Consider the following 24,518-nt stretch of genomic DNA (forward strand, 5'->3'; position numbering starts at 1 on the left):
ATGATGGCCCCTGGAGATGCAGAATGAAATGTGGGATTTCACCCCCTCCATGATCCATGCATGCTTGGTGGAAATTGACTCTGGCTGTCCAAGTCCACAATGGTGTGCAACTCACTTTCTCTCCAACTCATCCTTCAAAGCCCCATTTAAGAGATATTTGGTTACAACATGGTAAAATACAATGGGATCCCAATTTTTGTTTCTATTAAATATATGAATATATAAGCACATGTGTGCATGAAAATAGATACACATCAAAGGGTAACAGTGGTTGCCTACAGGTAGAAAGGCTATGGAGCTTTTATTTTCTCCTTCATATTTGTATTGCTCTAATTTTCTATAATGCAATGTATTAATTTGCAATTAGAAAAATATATATGTGTATTTAAAAATGTATCTGTAACCCCAACACTTTGGGAGGCCAAGGTGGGCGGATTGCTTGAGTCCAGGAGTTCAAGACCAGTTTGAGCAACATGGTAAAACCCCATCTCTACAAAAATACAAAAAATTAGCCAGGCATAGTGATGTGCACCTGTAGTCCCAGACACTCCGGAGGCTGAGCTGGGAGGATCGCTTGAGCCTGGGAGGTTGAGGCTGCAGCGAACCGTGATCACACCAGTGCACTCCAGCCTGAGTGACAGAGCAAGACTCTGTCTCAAAAAAAAAAAAAAAAAGATAAAAATAAAAACATTGTTTTATTCTGTAAGGCTTCTCTGCCTGCCTCACTCACATAGTAACACTCCTTTTATCCTCACATTTATAACCCTATATAACGGGTAGTGGCATAATTGCTTATCACCTCCAACAGACATCTGATGACAGATATCATTCCTAATTTATCATTCCATCCAAAACCCAGAAATGCCTGCCTTTGATATGCTCAGTGAACATAGTACGCATTACCAAATACTAAGCAGTATCTTCTGTGTGAAGCCTACGTTAAATTTTTATTCAAGACTTTGTACCCTTTGAGGAGACAGTAATACAGTCCCTTCAATGCTTTATATTATCATGCGAGATTACTTCCCTTTTTGCCCTTGCTGCCAGGAAGCTTACTTGCATCAACTGTGTTGCTGGCTTACAGTTGCACGTCTGATTCTAAATTTCTTCCTTGAGTCTAATGTGTGGCATTTCCTCAACTTCTTTTTGAAAAGAAACAAGCTACAATCAGTGTAGCTCTATGCATGAGGTAGGAACAAATAAATAGTGGTTACGCTGTTGAGGATAAAACATTTTCTTTGGAAGTCCAAAGTGGTATTTTATCCTAAGAGGGATGGTAGCATCAACATCTAAGGGTGCTCAGGCACTATGTGTCCAGAACCAGAGGCTTGGAGCAACTCAATTTTAAACTCCGGAAGGGATGAAGCATCTTCCAGTACTGTCTACTCCCCAAGTACCTACACAGAGCCGGGCGAACAATAAGCACCCTTTAAATACATGCTGCATAAATGCTCAGGGCTCAGAATTCCTCATCCTTGCCATGCAAGGGGTCACAAAGTTTAACCCAGGGTTTCTCAGCCCTAGCACTTCTGACACTTGGGCCAGTGAGTTCTTTGTTGTGGGCCGGCTGTCCCGGGTGCTGTGGGATGTTGAACAACATCCTCAGCCTGTACCCACCAGATGCCAGTAGCACCCCTGCACATAAACTTTTTGACAATCAAAAATGTCTTCAAACATTGCCAAATATCCCTGGGGACAAAATCTCCCTCTGGTTAAATAGCATGGGTTTTTGCCAGGTGTGGTGGCACGGGCCTGTAGTCCCAGCTACTTGGGAGGCTGAGGCAGGAAGATCACGTGAGATCAGGGATTGGAGACCAGCCTGGGCAACATAGCAAGACCCCATCTCCAAAAATAAATAAATAAATAAATATTAGTCAGGCATGGTGGCTCATGCCTGTAGTCCCAGCTACTCAAGTGGCTAACATGGGAGGATCACTTGAGCCCAGGAGTTCGAGGCTGCAGTGAACAGCGATTGTGCCACTGCACTCCAGCCTGGGCCACAAAGCAAAACTTTGTTTAAAAAAAAAAAGAAAAGAAACGAAGAAAGAAAAAAACAAAGAAAGAAACAAAAACAACAACAAAATGTCTTCAAACGTTGCTTGAAGTGGGTGGTGTAAAATCTCCCACTGGTTAAACAGCACTGGTTTCAAGCAACACCTTCCAGGTCCTGGAAGCCACCAACTACAATCCTAGAATACCAGGACTGGAAGGACCCCATGCTTTATCCTGTTTACATCCTTTCACAGACAGGCCAGGGGGCCCAGAAATAAGAGACACACGGAGGCACAGCCCCTGCCCATAGGAAACGACAACAGGTGATCAAAACGTGCCAAGGCAACACGCTGCCCCGGCCCTGCTTGCACTCAGATTGGAGTTTGCAGGTGGCTCCTCCATGTCATGGTGTAAACTTGTGCTAAAATTAACCTGAGCATCTGAGACTTCCTCTATAAAATGACGAAAAAGAACTCCTGGCCGGGCACGGTGGTTCACACCTGTAATCCCAGCACTTCGGGAGGCCAAGGTGGGCAGATCACCTGAGGTCAGGACTTCGAGCCAGCCTGGCCAACATGATGAAACCCCATCTCTACTAAAAATACAAAAATTAGCCAGGCATAGTGGCGTGCACCTGTAGTCCCAGCTACTTGGGAGGCTGAAACAGGAGAATTGCTTGAACCCGGGAGGCAGAGGGTGCAGTGAGTGGAGATCGTGCCACTGCACTCCATCCTGGGTGACAGGACTCCATTCCAAGAGGAAAAAAAAAAAAAAGAGCACCTGGCTGGGTGCAGTGGCTCATGCCTATAATAATCCCACCATTTTGGGAGGCTGAGGCAGGCAGATCACTTGAGCCCAGGAGTTCGAGACCAGCCTGAGCAACATATCGAGACCCCCATCTTAGCAACATATCGAGACCCCCATCTCTACTAAAAATTTTTTTAAAATAGCTGGGTGTAATGATGTGTGCCTGTAGTCCCAGCTACTCAGGAGGCTGAGGTGGGAGGATCACTTGAGCCTGGGAGGTTGAGACTGCAGTGAACCAAGATCGCACCACTGCACTCAGGCCGGGTAACAGAGTGAGATTCTCTCTCTCTCTCTCTCTCTCACTCTCTCTCTCTCTCTCTCACACACACACACACACACACACACAGAAGAATGCTGGTCTCAGAAGATGGGGATGGGATGCTGCACGTGCAGAGTGGCACATGGCGAGTGCTTCATAAATGTTTTTCTTTGTCTGGGTATGAATGGTTAAGAGGCCTGTCCCACTTTTTGTGTTGGCGGAGGGTTCAGGAGGAAGAAGGGGGTAGCTGTGGGTATTTATTTAAGACTTGGGTCTTCTCTGCACCAGAAGCATGCCCAGTTCCCTCTTCTGCAAGGGCTACTTTCCTGAGTCCCTGTTCACAAAATTGCCAGGACCCGGGAAAGAGTCCTGATTTGTCATCACCACCAGATGGTTCTCATCTATAGAAACAGCTTCATTGTTTTCAGGAGCGAGAGCTCCACGCAGGCACGGGGCCCATAATCTCTAGACAAGGATCACATTGAGGACAGAAAACCTATGGCATTGGTGCCACCAAGTGGCACAGAAAGCAATTGTCGGTATCTGTGCCACCCGCACCGCCTTGCTCTCCACTTTCCATCTCTCCATCTTCTTCTCCTTCCCTTGAAATCGTACCCGCAAGTGTCATTTGACTACACTGCCATCCTTCGAGGTCTGAAAGGGCTGCAGTGAGAAGAAAGGGCTTTATGATCACAGCTGACTCGGCTCTGTAGTTCCTCCCCATGCTAAATCAGGTCAATGAGCTGATTTGTGTCAAATAAATTAGCCCAGCCGGCTGCTAAGCTGCTCCAAGCCTATCTGTCTCAGGCTTCCAGGTTGGCATTTAGCAGGCTGCAGGCACAGCCCAGGCAGGTATGGATGCCACGGACGGAGCTCGAGGAGCACGCCCTGAAGTGCTGCCCAGATGGAAACCTCCCAGGAGAAACTGAGTCCAGTGCGTGCCTAGGGAAGAGAGCACAGTGGATTCCAGCTCCAGACATCCTGCTGCAGATGCCACGGAGCATTTAGGAACATCTTTAAAAACTGAAGTCCTTTGTACCCTCGAAAACCACCATGTAGACCAGCAGCTTGCCAGGGCGGAGCCGGTGCTGGGGGAAATGTGGACCACCTGGAGCTCAAATAATCTTACAACACCAGGTAGCCAGTGAGATGGTCCACAGATCCTTCCCCAGCCTTTTTATGTTTCACATTTCTGCATTTAGCAGTTCACTAAAATAAATGACAGGCTCAGGAGATCTGGAGGGCCGTTTTCCCGATCTGTCTCTCTGCTCTCTCAGGAAAGTCGGAGTCATGCCAAGAGATGCCCTGCTGCGACAGGTTTCTTCAGCATCCCTAATGCAGGTCAACTCCGGCCGCGGCAAATGCGTATAATTTATTTGTGCAGAACAAAAAGACTTCTTTCCCCACTGCATAAAATCAGACAAGGAAAAAGCAGGCAAAGCTAAACTCCTGTGCAATTATGAGAGGATTTTAACCTCTAACCGGGCTTCAATCTTCCAGGCACGATGATAGAAGTGGAAAGCGCGCTTGCCTGCTCTGCAAATGAATTCGCTATCATTGGATTAAATCAATCTAACAGGAGCTAATTATTTTAAAATAATATGGACAGCAGGGTCCTACCTTTATTTACATACAAATACAAAATCCACGTTTATATACAAAGTACAGGCAAAACGCTCCAGCAGAACTTGAATTAGTGGTTATCTCTAGGGGCTGGGAATCTAATTTGGCACAATTTAATTTCTTTGTAAGTTCGTACCTTTTAAGGTTTCTGCCTGGTAATCACAAAAGCAGAGAAAGGAAAGCCTTTTACTGAGCAATGCCTGTAGAAGCCCTGCTTAGGAGTTCCAAGACGCTCTGTGTATCTCAGGTTAAGCACACCTAAATAATTTAGCACTGCATTAAGGCTCAGAAACGTAGTAGTACCGTTGTGTGCTTCTCTGCCAAAAGGCAGCTATTTTTATGACAGAAAACACAGCAGCTGTTTTCACAGGTGCAGGGCAGCAGTACATGGGAAGTTGGTCCCAGCAGAGAAGGATATGGTGTCTCTTTAAAACTGGAGGAGGAAGAGGCAGAAAATGGTGAGCCCCAGTTAAAATCTGCAAGAGAGGAGGAGGAAGGAAGCCCTGGTTCGGAGAAAAACGGGCTCCAGATGGCTGGGCTACATTTGCCCTGTGAAAATCAAAAGCCTGGGTCCCAGCCGCTGGGAGACATGGGCTCTGTCTGGTCTTGCTTTCACAGCCAGGGGGACTTTTGGCTTGTCACAAAAATTGGAATTTGGATCTGCAAGATACGCTAGCAATCACCCTTAATTGACAAATGAGGAAACCAAAGCCGGAGAGGGTAATTTACTCAAGGTCATTAAGGTCAGTGCTCTTGTCAATAAAATTAGGATATTACTCACATACTTCATACTGCTTTTGTTGCACACACACGCACACACGCGTGCACGTGTGCACACACAGAGCCAATGTATGGGAAACATCCCCGAGAATATATGTCATCACATTTACTATTCAAATTAGCATCAACTGGTCAAATATTTATTCAGGTAGTAACTTACTCAACATTTCTATCTTGACATCCCCCAGTACAACTTAATACAATGCCCCAATCCCCATAGGACAGGACAATACTCTCTCTCGCTCTCGTTCTCTCTTCCTTAAGAATAGTGAGATGTGACCAACAGAGTCTGGAATCTTAAATTACTGATAATGGTGATCTCTCATTTAGCCAACACTTTTTTCCCCTCCCCAGACAGGATCTCACTCCGTGGCCCAGGTTGGAGTGCACTGGTGCAATCACGGCTCACTGCAGCCTCAACCTCTTGGGCTCAAGCCATCCTCCCGCCTCAGCCTCCTGAGTAGCTGGGACTACAGGCATGCACTACCGTGACTGGCTACTTTATTTATTTATTTATTTGTACAGACAGGGTCTCCCCATGTTGCTCGGGCTGGTCTCAAATTCTGGGCTCAAGCAATCCTCCCACCTTGGCCTCCCGAAGTGCTGGGATTACACGTGTGAGCCACCACACCCAGCTGCCAACACCACTTTCGATTTTGGGATACACTGGGTGTACAGTGATCAGAAGCTTACCTACCCCATGTTGCATTAAAAAAAGTATGAATTTAAAAATTCCAAGAATAAACTACCCTACCAAAAACTCTGGCAGTGCTGATAAACACCACATTTCTGAGAGTGATATGTCTTGGTCCTTCTGGTCTCATAGAGTGTATAGTCCTGAGAAAAAATAAACCTGGACTCGTGGTAAAAGATTCGAATAATTAACTGCTTTGCTCATGGGTGTAACTGGCAAGTCATTTTCTTTACTACAATACTAAAGGCTGCACTTTCATTTTACACACAGTCCAGCAGTTCAACTCCAACATCTGGGACTAATTGAGTCGTGCACAGGAAGGTCACTGAAGAGGTTCTGCGGAGACGCAGTCAGCCCGTATGCACGTCACCACTCGGCTCCTAGCTCAGGTGCAGACCGACGGCGACCGCTTGCTCCACTTTGCTCTGTGACAGCCGACCAGATAAGGCATGTCGCAGATACATGCTGAAAGCAGGGTTGCCTGTACACAAAACTGTACTCACGCTGTGATAACACGCAAAAGGTCACACGCTGGAAGAGCCTTCCTCAACAAACAATAGACTAACCGGCCAGAGGTGGAGAAAGCCTCTCAGAGTCCCACTATCTTTGTTTTTATTGCTCCTATTTACTTACATGATACCTTTTTAGTAGAATGACTAGTTTTCTAAACAGAACCTGTGATGACAGGCCCACATTTCTTCCCCAACCCACACCTCCAAAGCCACTCCATTCAAAGAACTGCTGGCGAGGTGCTGGGGAGAGCCAATCTGTCGTGGAGGGGAGGCGTTCCTACTCCTCCAGATCCTTCTGCAGACAGGAAGGTGTCTGCATTTGGTGGAGTCCAAGAGTGCGGTGAGGACACAGTGGCAAAGTAATAATGCCATTCCTTGAGGCTGCGCCGGGCTGGTAGAGACATGTGAGGAAGTAACGTGTCCTGGGGGGATTTCAGGGTAATTTAATCAGCAGCACTTCAGCACAGCAGAAGGCAAGGGCAGGGAAATAATGAAGTCAGCACTCAGCTACCAGGAGCTCCTCTGTTCAACCTAAGGGGGAGATGTGACCCCAGAGCAGGGCGGCTCACACTTCCATCCAGGTAATTCTGTGTGGTGGGGGCTGTCCCCGGCACTGCACGATGTTGGGCACCATCCCTGGCCTCCCTCCACCAGTGCCCACAGTACTGCCCTCCTCCCCAGCTGTGACAAAAATGTCTCCAGACGTTGCCAAGTGTTCCCTGGGGAGTAAAATGGCCCCTGGTTGAGCCCCACTGCCCTAGGTGAACTGGAAAAGTTGGTTTGTGAATATGTGAGCTTACTTGTTTCTAACACAGGGCTGAAAAACAAGAGAAGGGGACAAAGGCTGCTTTCATTTAAAAATGTACTGTTGTAATCAGTGAGAAAAAGAAACAACATTGGCTAAGTCACGAATAGGCTTTTCACCATATGTACATGATACACAGCCAATCAAAACAAGGAATGGGGCTCATTCTACTAGAAATTAAATACATTGAAACAAGAACATTGAGATCCATTAGCAAAATGTTTAAAAATGTTATCACAGGGTTATCAGGGGTATGACAAAAATGGACACTCCCATACACACTAGGTGAATATATTGGTGAAAATAGTTCAGATAAACACACAACCATGTATGTAAAAGTATTTATCATCAATGCATTATTTGTAGTAGCAAAAACAACAAGCAGCCTTAGAAACCAGTTAATGTCCTCAGCAGGGAATTAATATTATTGTATATCCATGAAATTGACACCATGTGGCCACGCAAATGCATTACATAGGCCTCTATGTAACATAGGATATTCATTTGAGAATTGTTTTTCAAGAGGACAAAGTGCTTTCATTTTTGCCTAGAAAATGGGGGAAGACAAAAATGGGTGGTGCGTATCTCTAGGTTGTGGGATTTTAGGTTATCCCAAGTTTCATCCTTACGTGCTTCTGAATTATCTGAAATATCGTATCTTTAGCACGAGTTCTTTTAAAAAATAGTAACAATAGTAACAAAAGCTCTGTAATTCCTACCCTAACCCCAGGAGCCCACCCACCCCATCTGAGCCGACCCCTTACTGTCCCTGACATTGCTCCCCATTGACTTGCAGACATTGACTTTTTGCCAAGCTTCAGGCCTTGCTCACATCGACACTTCAGAGCGACCCTGAGAGACAGATGCTATGACCCCATTTCACAGATGAAGGGCCTGAGACGCAGAGGAGGAAGTCTGCCTCAGGCCATGCCGCTAGTAAGAAGTGGTAGTTCCCAACTCTAGAGTCCCAAAAGAATTCTGTCCTACCCGTGAAAAGTACATCCAATAAGCAGTACCTTGCTACATTTACAATTTATCTGCAGATCCCAAGGATGGGAGAAGCTGCACTCAGAAACTTGCAAATTGTGCAACTGTTCCCCACGATTCCCTTGGGGCCAACGCCGGCTGAGGCATCTCCAGGAGGCCCCAGTTGGGCTTGGGGACATGCTGAGAGGTGACAGCACTGCTCTCAAGTCCTATCTTCTGCTTCTGCAAAAGCTGTGGAGCTCACCCATCAATAGCAGATCCAGGCGGGCGCACTGGCTCACACCTGTAATCCCAGCACTTTGGGAGGCTGAGGCGGGCAGATCATCTGAGGTCAGGAGTCTGTGACCAGCCTGGCTAACATGGTGAAACCCCGTCTACTAAAAATACAAAAACTTAGCTGGGTGTGGTGGTGCATGTCTGCGATCCCAGCTACTCAGGAGGGTGAGGCAGGAGAATTGCTTGAACCCAGGAGGCGGAGGTTGTAGTGAGCCGAGATCACGCCATTGCACTCCAGCCTGAGTGACACAGCGAGACTCCATCTCAAAACAAACTAAAAAACAGCTCTAGCACTGGCAGGTCCCAGGCCCTGCGGAAGGTGTTTCCCTCCCTCCTTTGTCCTTGCCTGTCTCAGAGCCCTTTTCAGAGTCTCTTGTATGTTTCTTTCCCTGTTAGGACCAATCTTTACAACTTCAGCAAGCGCAGCAAATAAGATGCAGAACTGGGGGAGATGCGCTGTATGACTCAATTCCCTTGAGCCTAAAACACTCACTTATTAATAACATTTTTTTCTTTTTTTTGAGATAGTTTCATGACTACAGGTGCATGCCCCCATACCCGGCTAATTTTTGTAATTTTAGTAGAGACGGGATTTCACCGTGTCAGTCAGGCTGGTCTGAACTCCTGCTTTCAGGTGATCCACCCGCCTTGGCCTCCCGAAGTGCTGGGATTTACAGGCGTGAGCCACCGCGCCCCATCAATAAAGTTTTTTCTGAAGGTGTTTTCATCCCTTTTGTGATCTTCTAAACTCCCAACGTGTACCACACGCTTCGTTGGGCTCCAGGCAAACAAAACTTAGACAAAGTCCCTGATTCTAGAAACCCTCGGTCGAGGGAACCACAAACAAACCAGAGGGGAGGGCAGGCAGGGGTCCTAGGCTGGGAGCTGGGAGCCTGGAGCGCGTGCCAGGTGCTCTGCAGCCCGGCTTCATTATGGAGGCTCAAGCACTGTGAATTTCCAAAAACCGTGAACACACCCCTCGCTGACTGAAGTACAAAAAACATATCCCACAGCCACATGAAAATGACCTTTGGATCCTCCACCTAATTTGGGTGTTTAGGCCGCCTCGCCCCCTTTTGGCCTGGACAATTGAAATGTATCTGCTCTCAGGGGAGACGCCCACCGTGTCAGGGCTGGAGCTGGCAAGAGACTGAGAAGAGGACTAGATCTAGAGTCAGAGATGGAGTTCTTGTTTGGCATCGGTCACTAAATCTCAGTGGGGACCCAGGAAGTCACTCCACCTCTCGTATTTCCTCATCCACAAAGTGGAAATACAAGCAAGCTTAAGTCTCCATTGTAAGGTTGGAGTTCCTGTTTGTGAAAGCACTGGAAATGTAAAATGCGCTCTTCAAGTACAAAGTCAGAGAGGATCCGTAAATAGGCACAGACTGCCCTTTGGTATAAACTGTTCACATTAAATCTACGTACGTTATGTTGCTCAAGAGTTAAAATAAGCTCAAAGGAGAGGCGGATACCAATGTCAACCGGGGGAAGACCGACACTGAAATTCCAAACTGAGTTAGCAAAAACAATAGATGGATGAGACATGCAGACATGCCACGATCCGTCACATCAGAGTTCGATGTAGTCCTGCTGCAAACACATGGAATCGGGTAAGTCCAATGCCAACGGAATAGATTTCTTGGGATCTAATATTTTTAAAATTGCCTCACCAGCTTACCCTCTAGGAAAACTTACTTAAGGGAGGCAAATAACTTTGGGAGATGAGTATAAGAGGTAACAGGAGGAAGTTAAGGAAGAACGCCACTACACACTGCAGGAATGTACTGGAAGGCAAACATGGCCCAAAGAAAAAGCTCCACTGAAAAAAACGTTGAATACTGACCATAGAACTAGCACCTTGCTCCCAGGTCAATAATATGAACCAAAAAAATGACAAAGACCTTGCTCAATCCTGAGGTTCGTGAAGGAATATGGGAGAGTTGTGTGTTCATGTGACTCCTGAAACCAAAGAGCAGTACTATTCAAAGGGCATGTCTTCATCTTACGATCACATATTCTAGACCCTGAGCCGCAGAGTCTGCATTACAGTAGGAAAAATGGGGAGTGTTTCATGCCTGTGGATTCAGGACACACCAGCAACCTACATGTGTAGCATTCTCTGAGTCATAAAGACCATTCTCATCTCCCACTGAGGGCAGGTGGAAGACTCTTCTCGCAGTGCTCTGAGAGGAAGTTGGGCTTCTTCTTCTTCTTTATAAATCATAGGGAAACCAAACATTTGTGCCTGTTACATCCCCAAAGCTGAAGGCAATAAAGAATAAACACATACAGCAAGCTGCAAGGTACGTGTTTAGGAATTGCCTCAACACTGGGTTTCTATTGACAGAACAGGGGAGGAGGTTGCCTCTGACCTTCCTGAGGCTCCCACTGAACCCTGGCTGAGTAGCCCACAGTTAATTTTAAGTGGCAAAAGAAATGAGAACAAATTCCTCCAGGAAGAGAAATTAGATTTCTGCTAAAACAGTGCTCTCCATAGGGTATATGAGCACATTCAACTGCCACTGGAAAAGAACCTGAGGGCAGGCACACAGCGCCCACTGCTAGAAATTTTACAATTAGATTAGAATGGAAGAGTGTCTGAGTTTTCAGATAATTTTACACGTCAGGATATGGCTAACAGGTCATGTTCAGGGCCTATGCTTGATACTGTCGAAATACAAACAAAAATAACTGCCTAGAGAGAATATCCACGTCCTAAAAGAGAAAATGTTTTATCTGGGAGGAAGAATGATTTAACTCCTGAAACTCGAGAACACAGAACAACAACAAAAACAATTTCCTTGAACATATTCAACTAGAATGGCAAGGCATTTTCCTACATAAAACATTAGAATTTTCCCATTACTCTAAAGGAATCCAATAAATAATTTTACAGTGAAAGGGCCTGGATCAAAACGGAAAGTGACACCGGCCCCCGACGAACACAAGTCACAGGTCCCTGTGCAGGTCCCAGGGCTGAGTCATCCAAGAACTCCAGCAAAACCGCGAGCCCGGCCTCCGGTTTCCTCTTTCCCGAATGGGACTGGCTGGAGGGTCCAAGCTGCTTTACAGAAGAGTTCCATCTGGTAAGCCCGGGCGGTGAGCAAAGCCAACGATGACAACACGAGAAGTGGTCAAAGCCAAGGTTTCCTCACGCTGCCTTTGTCTTCTTCCCGCAGCCTGGCCCGATGGCTGAAGCTGGGCCCCAGGAGGCGAGTTCTTCGGCAGGGCCTCCTCACCCAGGCTGGAGCAAGTCCGCCGCGCCCGTCCACCCAGGCTGGAGCAAGTCCGACGCGCCCCTCATGCGGGGAAGAGCTCGGGCGGGCTTTCTCCATAGCAATACTTTGCTATAGGGTCCCGGTAGGTGTTCTCATGCTGCACGCTCTGTTGGCAAAAGGAAGATAAGAGCGCGGTGAGAGTGAGCACAGCTTCACACACCTCCCTCTAGGAAGAGTAAGAGTGGATCGGGACTGTCAGACTCTCCCTGCAGGAGGCTGGCCGAGTCCATCTCCAAATGTCACTAAAGGCTCCAAGGCACTTTCTGGAACAAACAAGAATGCTCAACCCAGAACACCAGCGCAGAGCATGAACACGGACATAACATCACTGTGGCACTGTTTCTTTTTGTGTACACCAGTGAGTAACTTCGCCGTGACCTGGTGACTCAAGACAACTACTTTTTCTCCAATTACTGGGAATAGTCTAAGATCCGATGGGCGTTCTTCACCTGATCCTGTGCTTCATTCAGTTCCCGGTAAGGCACGCTGCGGAGACACTAAGGAGATGCACTTTAAATCGCTTTCATGAAGTTTATGTACCTAAAAATTTGGTGCATGAGCCAATTCCTACAATACCATGCAAGCCTCATTTGGCTAAGCAAATTGGAAGTGTGATTTAAAGCAGACAATCATTCCTGATGGCTAATTTTTCAGCAATTTGTTTTCATACAAGCAACTTGAGTTTTTGGCTAGTCTAGAATTCATTAATTAGTCCAAGACCAATGCTAAGCAACAAACTTGTAAATATTCATCCAATTTAACAGACATAACCAAATCTTCTCTTTCTCGGGATACTTTTATCAAAACAAATCAAATGGCAATTGGGAAATCTTTTTATGGTAAAAAGACCAAGTCCGAAAGTATAGTAGCTTCACTGAAGACTAGAAATAATTCCTGGGTTTTATCAGTGAAGGAAAGAAAATACTTCGCCTTTTCTAGCGTTTCTCAGAATGAGAGAGAATCTGAATCAAAATGAGTCATGTGTTCAGCCTTCCTCCTCATTTCCTTTAAAGCTCATTCAAGTGGAAAGCTCTTCAAGCAAAACAAGACCATCAGGAATTTCTTAATGTTTTCAAATGCTCATTATAATCCCTGAAACATTTACCCAATGATACTGAATGCTCGCAGAACAAACCAGAGACATGAGAAGGGGCATAAAATCAAAAGGTGGACTACAGAAATCTGGCAAAGGGTACAAGAGCTTTGGAGAATGACAAATGAGTCCGTTATCTCAGACGAAGCCAGTAAAATCTTAGAGACACCATGAATAGAAGCCAGAAGAAGTGTGCTTGTATAATAAACATGTCTGGTGATTTTACAAAGAGAGCTACGACAACTGCCCAACCACAATAGCTGAGAGCCGAGGAGACAGTGATGAAAAGGCAAAAGACTTTCAGACGCTTTCGGCAGCAGGTGCAATAATATTTAATGCCCAAAGAGCGAAGCATTTAATGACGGCACGCTAATATGTATTGAGAGCCTGACAGCCTACAGATTTATTCATGTATTTTTAAACATTCACCTGCCTCATCCCCTTGAATCCTAAAATAAACAACGACTCCATCCCAGAACAAATTGCTACTTACTCTAAACAAGTGGTTACTGGAAAGCCTTAGTCATATTTCAAAGACGGGAGGAGGACCTTCTCTTAGGAGCTGGACTATTAGGACGCCACCAGACTTAAAAATAATTTTAAGCTTCCACTTAAGGAGCAAATGTACCAACCACATAGAAGAGATGCAAGTTAATTAGACCTTGATTTAATAAAAATGCTTCACCTCCCCTAACTTGTATAAATCTCACATTGATATTTTAAATACCATCATCACACCAAACAAAGCGTGACATAGCTTCATTTGAGTCTCTTCTCTTCTCCATTACCACCCCACCAAAAGGATCTCAGTGTGTATTTTCTAGTTTCCTTCTAACCGATCAGCTGCCATCCCACAGCTAGAGACATCACAGCTTCTGACCTGGGATGAGGTCCTGCATTTGGCCAGGCACAACTCAAAGTGATCTTCGACTGCCATGAAGAGGTTCTGGAATGCCACAGCTGCCCGGTTGAGGAAGCGCTCCAGGAGAAGTTGCTATGGAAACAAAAGTTAGTGCCTGTAATAAATTACCTAAGCCAGCAGAAGGTGACCTTGCCTATCTCTCCTAAACTAAGAGAATGCTGATACAGGGATGGGGAGGGGGGAAAAAGAAGGAGAAAAGAAGGGAGGGGAAGGGACACACGCATGCATACACGTGCATGCCAAAGCACCCTGGGTATCTTATTCATTAGATATGTGATTAGCAATACAATGGTCCATTCTGCAAAAGAACCATTCAAGCAACTGGGAACCACCTCCTTTCACGTTAGATAAAAGCTACTGTGCAGCAATTTCTGACACCTACAAACTTCCTGAGTTTTATTTTCAGAAGAGCCTCACATCAAGAGTCTAATGCTCATCATAAAACAAAGGCCAAAAGAAAACCGGAGTCGCAGAACCAGGAGCGACTCCCCATACCTTGTTGGGCTGCAGGCAGCAGGAGACACAGTACTCATAGGCGCTGCAGCAGCCGTTGGGCCAGCAGCCATCACAGCAGTACTGCTTCGTGCTAGGGACGTTGACGTTACAGCAGCCATTTACCAGCAAATCCTTCCTCTCACAAACGTAGCCTGAAAGTCAGAGACCAACCTTAGCATAAAACCAGCAGCCTTGCCACCTCCCTACCAGGGATGACCATGAAGCAGCAGTGAAAGTATAGAGACAGAAGCTGGAGTCTGGGGCATCATCCCAAGCACCGAAGAGCTGGAAACTGGACATAATGTGAGTCGGACTTGCTTTCCCCATGCAGTCATTGACAGGAAGCAGGCACTCCCCTGTTATCGCCAGGCTACACGTCGGAACCTACCTACACCTACTGTTTAGTCTGCTGGCACATGTTTGATTTCATCACCAGGTCAAGCTATAGCTACATTCTCCTGTTCTAACCTATGCAAGCCAACATCTCATCTGTGCATGAAGAAAAATGTCATTTTTCTCTAAACAAAAAGTTCAAAACAGAAAAAAAACCAAGGCACTGATTCACAAAAGTGAGATCCTTCTAGATTGAACAAACAAAGCACTCTTTACAAATATCTTTCAGACGCTCACTGCTTACTGAGTAATTTGGAGGATTATAAAAATAGAAATATTCACATCTAACTCTTATAAACTGATTTGTACGTGTACACGCCAGGGACTCAATCACCCCTCAGCCTTCGGGAATGCAGTTGCCTAATACTCAAGAAAGAAAAAAGCCTCCTAATCCCCTCCTTCAACTTTTTATAAATCCCATCATCTATATACACATGCCCCCTCCAACCCAGCCCATTCATGCCCAACTTTAGAGAAAAAAAAAATCTCCTTACAAAAGCTAATGTATTGTTCAGAGCTGCTAAACAGAGATTTCTCTACATCCTTCTGGGAATGGGACAGAAAAATGTAAGGGTAAGTCCATAAGGGCCACCGATGGCCCTGAGGAAACTCCCAGGTGCACACATGAGCTCCCAGGTGCACGTTCAGGCCCACAGGTGCAGAGCAGCTGCTCCCCGCATCGCTGCATTGCAAATGCCCAGCTTCTTCATCCTCAGAGAAGGAGACTTGCTGAAGTATATATAAGGTTGTTTTCAGAAACTACTTTAGAAAACAAAGTCTGTTCAAAAGCAGGAGGCACCAGTAGAACAATGGTAATGAAGAAACTAAAAGGGCCCTCACTTAAGACTTGAGCAAATGAGGCCTATAGAGAACCAGGTTCCGGATACTTGGGAATCGGTGCCTTTTGTTGTAGTTGTTGTTTATGTTATTCTGTCTTCTAAATTAAGAGAGGATGATTCTAACGCTATAGTAAATGTTTCTTGGGATTCTTCCTATTTCTACTCATTTTCTTTACAGGGACTAGAAACCAACACAAAATGTAAATAAGTTAGTTAGCATTTTCCTCAAAATTCTGCTCAAAATAATAAACATACAGCAACTCTATATAATGTGACTTAAACTCTGCCAGTTGAAATTCTCTTTCTGCCCTTTACTTTTCATCTTGTAAGTGTAAGCATCTCAGGCATCCTTTTTTCCCCCCACTGCCAACTTGTAGTATTCGGCCTTGAAATGCAGCTCTTTCTAAAGCTTGCTGAAAGCAAGCTCATCAAGAACTCTCACCTTGCATCAGACATCTACTCACTCAAATGTTATCTCCAACAAGGAGTCCTGTAAGATCACAACCTCATACTGTGTTGCTATTGCCTTGAAAATTAACTTCCAGCCTATTAAAAGTTTGTAAATGCAAATGATCTTATTTAATAATGTGTTACCCTGGCAATATTCACAGCAGCATCTGTTTGCTAAGAGGCGTAAGTTCTTACATGCTTTCTTTACTAAACTACTTACTTCACCCATATTCATGGAGAAAAATAAAACCTGTAGCTCTTGGATTTTTATTGATTGATTGATTCCTTCATTTCTGGACTCAAGGAGTCCAAGAGTCTGTCTCACCTAAATTAATCGAAAGAATATTCTTTCACTAGCTAAGATAAAAGATGACAAACTGCGCTCACAACCCAGCGCTAAAACATTAGAGTGAGTGTGTAAGATTTCATGTGTTCTCACTGAGTGTCACACATCCTGTAAGAAGCTCTGAACTCCAAGTCAATGTCTGCCTATTGACTATGTCATCTTGTGGAAGTCACTTCCTTTTGCTAAACTTCACTCTGCTTGTTAAAAAACAAAACCCACATTATTTTCAGTATGATTTGCTTTTTCAAAGTGATCTTAAAAACATAGCTTGTCACTGGCATCACTGCTGAGTTGGGAATGCATTCTGGTACAAAACACTCTAACCTGAGGTGGGCAGTTTTCTTCCAGCTCCTTTCTTTATTTTCAAATAATCTCATCTCTGGTTTGGAGACTTTGAGATCTTTTTAAAGTGTTCTTATTTTGCAAGGAACGCAACCCCCGCTTTTTTAAGCAATAATGCACTGTTTTTTTCTTAATTTTTTTTAGACAGGGCCTCACTCTGTCACCCAGGCTGCAGTGCCGTGGTGTAATCACAGCTCACTGCAGCCTTGACCTCCCCAGGCTCAGATGATCCTCCCACCTCAGCCTCCCGAGTAGCTGGGACTTGGGAGGCTGAGGTGTGCCACCTGCAGTGTGCCACCACATCCAGCTAATTTTTTATTTTTTATAGAGACAGTTTTGTTACGCTGCCCTGGCTGGTCTTGAACTCCTGGGCTTGAGTGCTCCTCCTGTCTTGGCCTCCCAAAGTACTGGGATTACAGGTGTGAGTCACCACATCGGCCTGTGGCTTTCATTTTCAAGACAGCAAGTGTCTTCATTTAGTTCAGATTCATTATGTATATGAAGATTCCAACACGTTACCTATAGCAATTTCTATACTGTCACGTTCATGATCCATTTGTTCTGAGACTTTTTGAAACAGGGCAAAATTTGCTCTTGAAAAAAAAAAAAAAAGTGTTATTTGCAAACCACCAGCAGAAAAGAAAATCTGTAAAACAATCAGGGAACTTTACATACTGTTGGATATTTGACATTAGGAGAAATTGTTACTTTTTTTGATGTGATAATGGTATCACGTTTATGGTTTATAAAAGTCTTTGGCAATGTTGGGCCAGTTCCTTAACCTTTGGTGCTATGTCTTCGCCTATAATATGAAGATAGCAGTATCCACCTCATAGGACTGTTGCGAAAATCAAAGGCGATAGCCCAGTGCCCAGCATATAGGAAGGGCTCCATGAGTGCATGCTAAGCACTAGCAGGAGTCTCACTGTTTGGGAAGACTCAACAATCTTTAAGTGGGAGGAGCTTAGCAGGTGTCTAGTCCACCACCTTGCCCAGGCACAGTCCTCTGACAGCTTACAAGGAAGTGGGAAAACCTTATCAAATAGATTTACATTTTCACTATTAAGAGTCATACCTTTTGAATGTGTTTATAATTACTTTGAAATTATCTGGTCAGTCAACAAGTACACTTCTTGAGTGTCAACACAATGTGAATTTTACTCAGGTCACCACGAAGGAAAACTGAGCTCTTATCCTATAGAGTTCACCATCAAGATGAGAAAAAAAGATTGGCAAGATGGGGAAATAGTGAGGCTGGGGAGAGATTGTCAGAAGTGGCCTGGGGACTAATGCATGACATAGTGCTCATGCTGTAAGTTGTAGGCAGAAGGAACTTTTAAGAGTTAGAGTTATCAAAACAAGCTTCTCTGATGTTGAAGGGAACCTTGAATGATGAGTAGGGTATAGAAGACAAAAACCTGGGAAATGTTGCAAATGAGCGAGGAGGGGAAATGTGTTGCAGAGGAATCCCTAGTAAAACAAAAACCCTATGAATGGCCCAACCAGTCTACGCTCCTGATCGCCTGGAGAGGAAGGGAAGCCAGCCTCACCGAGTTCGTCCGTGATGAGGTGCTTCCCTTGAATGGAGTTGCGGCACTGATTGCTCGGACGACTGCTATTGCCCAAGTTAAACTGCACTTTCCACGGGATGGGCTGATTATGGTCATGAACCTGGAGGAGATTCCTATCTCTCACTGCCCTCTCCTCCTGCAAAGAAACCATAAGTGAGAAGGTTAAGTATCCAGTATCCTTTCTTACAATTTCACCAATTTTTCATAGAAGCTACAGTAAGAGGACAGAAATACTATAAAAGGCTTACACTACAGGAATCTGTACTCTCCTGGTACAAGCAAAGCCTGAGCCAAAGACATAAAATAAACCTGAAGGAAAAAGTAATAAGCTAGCGCTATGCTTCAAAACTGGCATACTTACATGCGTGGCTTCTGGATGACGTGCACATTATAAATGTGTATAAAAGTGTTAATTTTATGAAAAAATTGGAGAGGAAAAGTTTTGGACTTTTTCTTTCTGATGGCAAGTAATTAATTTAAAATATTTTTCATATTAAAACAAATACATTGTGGAACAGAACTTAAAATGTGAATGCACTTTTTAAAGAGCAGAAGAAACTTTTGTGACTCTCATCTCAGACATCTAGAGCACAAAGTCCCTTTCATTTGCAGTTACAGGTACTTTGGTGGAAGACGTTTGGGAAAATGTGAATTAGGAGTTTGATTTTAGGAGCAAAATGAAGCATGTCAACTTGCAAATTTCTTCTGTGAAGGACCACTGAGTATGTAACCCTCTGCCGAACACACCCGGGTCAGCCAGCCCTCTACCCATACAAGCAATTCGAAGAGTTGCCCTGGAGTCAAGAGTTTAAGACCATCTCTTCTGGCCTTGAAGAAGCTATGTCCAGTAGGAGTCAGCTTTCGAAACTACCTTTTCTATACTGTTATAATATTTTCTATACTGTTTTAAAAAAAAAAAAAAAAACCTAAGGAGGAAGCTGCCTAACTGCTAGAAAACAAGCCAAGCTTGAGAGAGCCTCTTCTGAATGCTTCAGTGGATTCCTGGATAACAAAGCAATAAGACTCCCTCCCCCAAAGGCTCTTTAATGTACTTGAAACATTCACTATTCTAACGGAGTTCTGCGGCTGTTACCTTTAAAAATAACCTGTTATGTATCGCTTTTTAAGCAAAACAGGCTAATTTTGAAAATTTGATGAAGAGGCTTATATACTTAAAAAATGGTGGCCGGGTGCGGTGGCTCAAGCCTGTAATCCCAGCACTTTGGGAGGCCGAGATGGGCGGATCACGAGGTCAGGAGATCGAGACCATCCTGGCTAACATGGTGAAACCCTGTCTCTACTAAAAAAAAAAATACAAAAAACTAGCCGGGCGAGGTGGCGGACGCCTGTAGTCCCAGCTACTCGGGAGGCTGAGGCAGGAGAATGGCGTGAACCCGGGAGGCGGAGCTTGCAGTGAGCTGAGATCCGGCCACTGCACTCCAGCCTGGGTGACAGCGCGAGACTCTGTCTCAAAAAAAAAAAAAAAAAAAAAAAAAAAAATGGTAAAGATCTTTATAGTTACTAAAATTTATCTAGGAAAGTAATCTGGGAAGATCTATTAGTATTTTAAAAATACATATCTACATACACTGTGGCCCAGGAAACTCAGGTCTATCCTATGGAAAACACCAATGTATAGGGAAACACAGGGATGTTTACGACATGATCATTGCAATGGTATAAAAAACCTGAAACCCGCCAGGCGTGGTGGCTCATGCCTGTAATCCCAACATTTTGGGAGGCCAAGGCCGGTGGATCACCTAAGGTCAGGAGTTTGAGACCAGCCTGGCCAACATAGTGAAACCCCACCTCTACTAAAAATACAAAAATTAGCCGGGCGTGGTGGTAGGAGAATTGCATGAACCCAGAAGGTAAAGGCTGCGGTGAGCCAAGATCACACCATTGCACTCCAGCCTGGGCGACAAGAGCAAAACTCCGTCTCAAAAACAAACAAACAAACAAACAAAACCCCTGACACCCCAGTAACAGAGAAATGACTGAATGAACATGGGTATAACAATACTGTTACAACCAAACTTAGATACGACTGATAGCTATTTAACTAGAGTAGCAGTTCTACAACCTGACTTTTGCACATTAGATTAACGAAGGCAGCATAAAAACAAATTCTGATTCCTAAGCCCACCTATGGGCAAGAAAAATCTGTGGAGACCTGGGAATCAGTATTTTTAAAGTACCTAGATGATTTCAATACAAAGACAGGGTTGCAGACCAGGGCATGACTATAGTGTATTATTAAGGGAAAAAGCAAGTTGCAGAATAATGTGCCTATCACACATATTATGATAATAATTATGATAACAAGCACATATAGGTTTGTAAGAGCTCAGATAATGGTATGGAAAGATATACAGTAGTCTCCCTTACCCATGGTTTTACTTTCTGAAGTTTAACAGTTATAGTTAACTGTGGTCCAAAAATATTAAATGAAAAACTGCAGAAGTAAACAGTTCCTAAGTTTTAAACTGACCACCGTTCTAAGTAGCATGGTGCAACCTCACGCCATCCCATTCCATCCCGCCCGGGCTGTGCATCATTCCTTCATCCAGCATATCCATGTTAGTCACTTAGTAGTCACTCAGTTACCAGGTCGAAAAACAGTATGGAGAGGGTTTGGTACTAGCCGCAGTTTCAGGCTTCCACTGAGGGTCTCAGAACAGACAAGGGGGAACTACTATACTACAGACTATTAACATGGGAGGGACATATGTGGTTATTAAAATTATCTTTAATCATCTTGGGAATATTCTTTTTAATTTAAAATAAAGTGAAAACAACATTAAAAACGATTATTAACAACAGAAGGAAATTAAGTAAAGATTCTGTAGGAACTTTCTATTATACTTAGAACTTTTCTGTATATCTACAATTATTTAAAAAATTGTTTGAAAAACACAATTACCAACACTAAAGGCAAAAATTGTCCATAATCTCATCAACTTAAATAAATTCTATCTGTTTTTGCATATTAGCTTCTAGCTTTTGACCTCAACATTTATACAAATTAGGATGTTTTGCATTCAGCTCTTCTTGACACTAATTGGATAGTAAAACATTTCCAAGTCCCTACATTACCTTGATAATCACATTTTCGAGGCTATCTAATAATCCATCATGTTGATGTGCCATCATTTAGTAAACACATCTTCTATAGATCAACATCAGGCCCAGGTTTCTATTAGCACAGATAATATTGCATTAAAATGTGGAGTTTTTAAAACAATTCTCTTGAATAACTTGTAGTAAAACGCTATGTAGTGCCAAATGATTTCCCACATTATATCTACCATCTGTAATAGTACCAGCATTTAAATAACAGTGTTTACAATTTGACCACAACTCCACCGGTACCGGATTTTGTTCTTTAATTTACCGTCTTTCAAGGTGGCTTTAATTTCTATTCTGCCCCCTCCCTTTTGTTTCTTTGCAAAGAAAGAACTGGTACTAGCAGGACCAGGACGGGTCATACAAAAACAACATCCGTATTCCTCAGTCATTGTGAGAAGAGGAGCTAAGTGCAGGAGCCTTGGGAGTATAGGACAAATCACTTAGGTGCATGCTGCTTAACTACCTGTAAATTCATACTCTTCTGCTCCACTGGGACCCTATCAGTTAACTGCATCATCAAGCTATGTGCAAACTAAACTGAGCTGCAAATGCTACCCTAGATAAATTAATAGCCATAAAGACTATTAAGAGCTTGGTCAAAGTACAGTAAACTGGATTTTACGACAAGGTTAAAAGTGCCCTTAACATTACTCCCACGCTATCCTGTTGTTGTTTGGAAAGAAAACAAGAGTTCACGGTCAAGTGCATCCCAGAAGGACCCCTGCCACATAATGACATTCCTGGTAAACAGGAAAGCAATTCTCCCAGCACTTCAATGCATTTTCAAACACGAATACTCAAGACCTTGCCAAAAGGATAGTGAAGGCATGTAGCAGAAATGACTTAGCAATGTTTGCTTTTTTGAAGGCCCAGTCTTGCAAAGGGTGCTGAGGGCACTCCTTCACAGGATAGGGGGCTTTCTACCTTTCCTGAACTGTTCCACCTATCCTATTAGGCTGTCTCAATTTTAAGCTTTTCTTCATATTTGTTTTTTTTTTAATTCGAAATTCATTCAAAGGTATCTAGTTCTTACAGAATGCTAAGGATACAGAGACGAACGGCAGTCCGGTTCTGTATTCGAAGAGCCTCAGAGCTGTTGAGAAAGGGGTACATCCATACATCAGTGCAAAATCAAGCACTGCAGATGCTGTGACACATGTCCACGTGGGGTGTAGTAGGTACAAAGAGAAGAGCAGGAGCCAAAAGTACCTGAGGGCTTTCTTCCTAATTGTAAAGAGCTATAGAAACACACTGTGATTACGAATGTGTTGCTTTGTGTCTGACTTCAGAAGGGGTATATTCATAACTGTGCTGTCTACTTTTCAGGAGTTATCACAGGTCAAGTGAGATAAATGTCCCACGTAAGCAGTAAAGCACGGAAACATAAGGCACTCTTGTCATTAGGAGAGACTTGCTTATGAACCTCAAAAAAAACAGGGGAGGTGGAGAAAGGCCAGAGGGTACTCCAAATGTCTAGTATTTTGGGAAATGGCTAAATGCAGCCTGATAATGGAAATTTTTAGTTATAAAAATCATATTTCCAAACAGCTTTTAAAGATAGGGAAATACTTATATGTTAAGTGAAGAAACGGTATGCCTCAACTATACAAACAAAAAGTATGAAAAATGGCAGGAAGAAAACATGCCCAAATGCGAACAGTGGATGCCTTTGGTTAGTGAGATTACGGGTAACTGTTCCCCTCCTCTACCCTGTGCAACATGAGACAAACACTCTGAAATATATATATATATATCTTAGTAATCAGTGAAAAACAAAAAAATCCCCACCAAATTAGCAACTCTCATACTATATGATATATACTTCACTTTAGACAGTATCTAACTTGGCACCAGTTTACACTTAGCTCCTTTAAGGCTGAACATGTTCATGTACTTTCAAGGAGTTATGCAAACAGCGCTGAGACTTTCAGAAAGTCTCATTTGAACATGTATGAGAACATCTGGTTACACAAGAGGAACTCTAAGGACCCTTCCAACTCCCAAGATCGAAACTTGTTTAATCTCAGATCAAATGCCTCGATAGTTAAGCCCGCCCTGCCACTAGATCATGTCATCTTGTTTTGTTTCCTTCGTAACATACATCATTATCCGAAATCACCTTGCTTATTTACTATCTCTCCTCCTTACCCGCTAGCGCAATATAGGCTCTTGGAGGGGAGAGACGTCATCTGCTTTGCCCACTCTGTCTCCGCCATCCAGCAGAACAGTGCCTGGCACACAGTTGGTGTTATCTGTTAAATAAATGCACCCAAGAAACCTGGTACCATTCACCATTCCCAACCCTTCCCTCAATGGCATCCCCAACATCATCACTGATTTCTCCTGTCTCCCAACTCTACAATTTAAGTTATCCCCCTAAGCATTAATTAACATGAAAACCAAAGAAAAGAGGAATTCAAAGCAGCAGAGAGGATAACCAACTATTCTCCAGGCAAAAGCTGCCGCCATCTGCTCCACGAGTTTCCAGTCTCACTGCAGCGGAGCTAAGGGGCACGAGGAGCTTCACAGTGTTCATAGCCTCTTCTCAATCAATGCTACACACCCTGGACCCATACATTCCATCTCACCATCTCCATTTTACAGAGGAAGAACCCCAACTCCCTCAAGGCCCACAGCTAGGGAGTGGAAGACCCCCCAAACTGAGGCCACCTGAGCAGGAGTGCCTGTGCCGGAGCACTCAGAACAGCGGGGCTCAAAGTCTTTGGTCCTGGAACCCTTTCTAATCTTTTTTCTTTTTTTTGAGATGGAGTCTCACTCTGTCGCCCAGGCTGGAGTGCAGTGGCCGGATCTCAGCTCACTGCAAGCTCCGCCTCCCGGGTTCACACCATTCTCCTGCCTCAGCCTCCCGAGTAGCTGGGACTACAGGCGCCTGCCACCTCGCCCGGCTAGTTGTTTGTATTT

At 44.2% G+C, this 24,518-nt stretch overlaps 1 protein-coding gene across 29 annotated transcripts in view; it reads right to left on the minus strand.

Annotated features, from left to right (window-relative positions):
* The window catches only part of SPRING1 (SREBF pathway regulator in golgi 1), a 160,617-nt gene that overhangs the window by 126,730 nt on the left and 9,369 nt on the right, over window positions 1-24,518 (minus strand). For 4 of the 29 annotated variants that reach the window (XM_077955313.1, XM_077955309.1, XM_077955310.1 and 1 more), the window contains exons 2-4: window positions 18,447-18,603; window positions 14,527-14,678; window positions 13,990-14,103 (exon numbers count right to left, since the gene is read on the minus strand). In XM_077955313.1, coding sequence (XP_077811439.1) covers window positions 13,990-14,103; window positions 14,527-14,678; window positions 18,447-18,603 — 423 coding nt within the window. Of the gene's footprint in view, window positions 1-7,515; window positions 8,785-9,400; window positions 12,514-13,989; window positions 14,104-14,526; window positions 14,679-18,446; window positions 18,604-24,518 lie in introns of those variants that run through there. The other 25 variants (XM_077955320.1, XM_077955315.1, XM_077955318.1 and 22 more) reach the window with 25 other exon arrangements.

Source organism: Macaca mulatta, chromosome 11 (assembly GCF_049350105.2).
Source record: "Macaca mulatta isolate MMU2019108-1 chromosome 11, T2T-MMU8v2.0, whole genome shotgun sequence".
In the NCBI taxonomy this organism is placed as follows: domain Eukaryota; kingdom Metazoa; phylum Chordata; class Mammalia; order Primates; family Cercopithecidae; genus Macaca; species Macaca mulatta.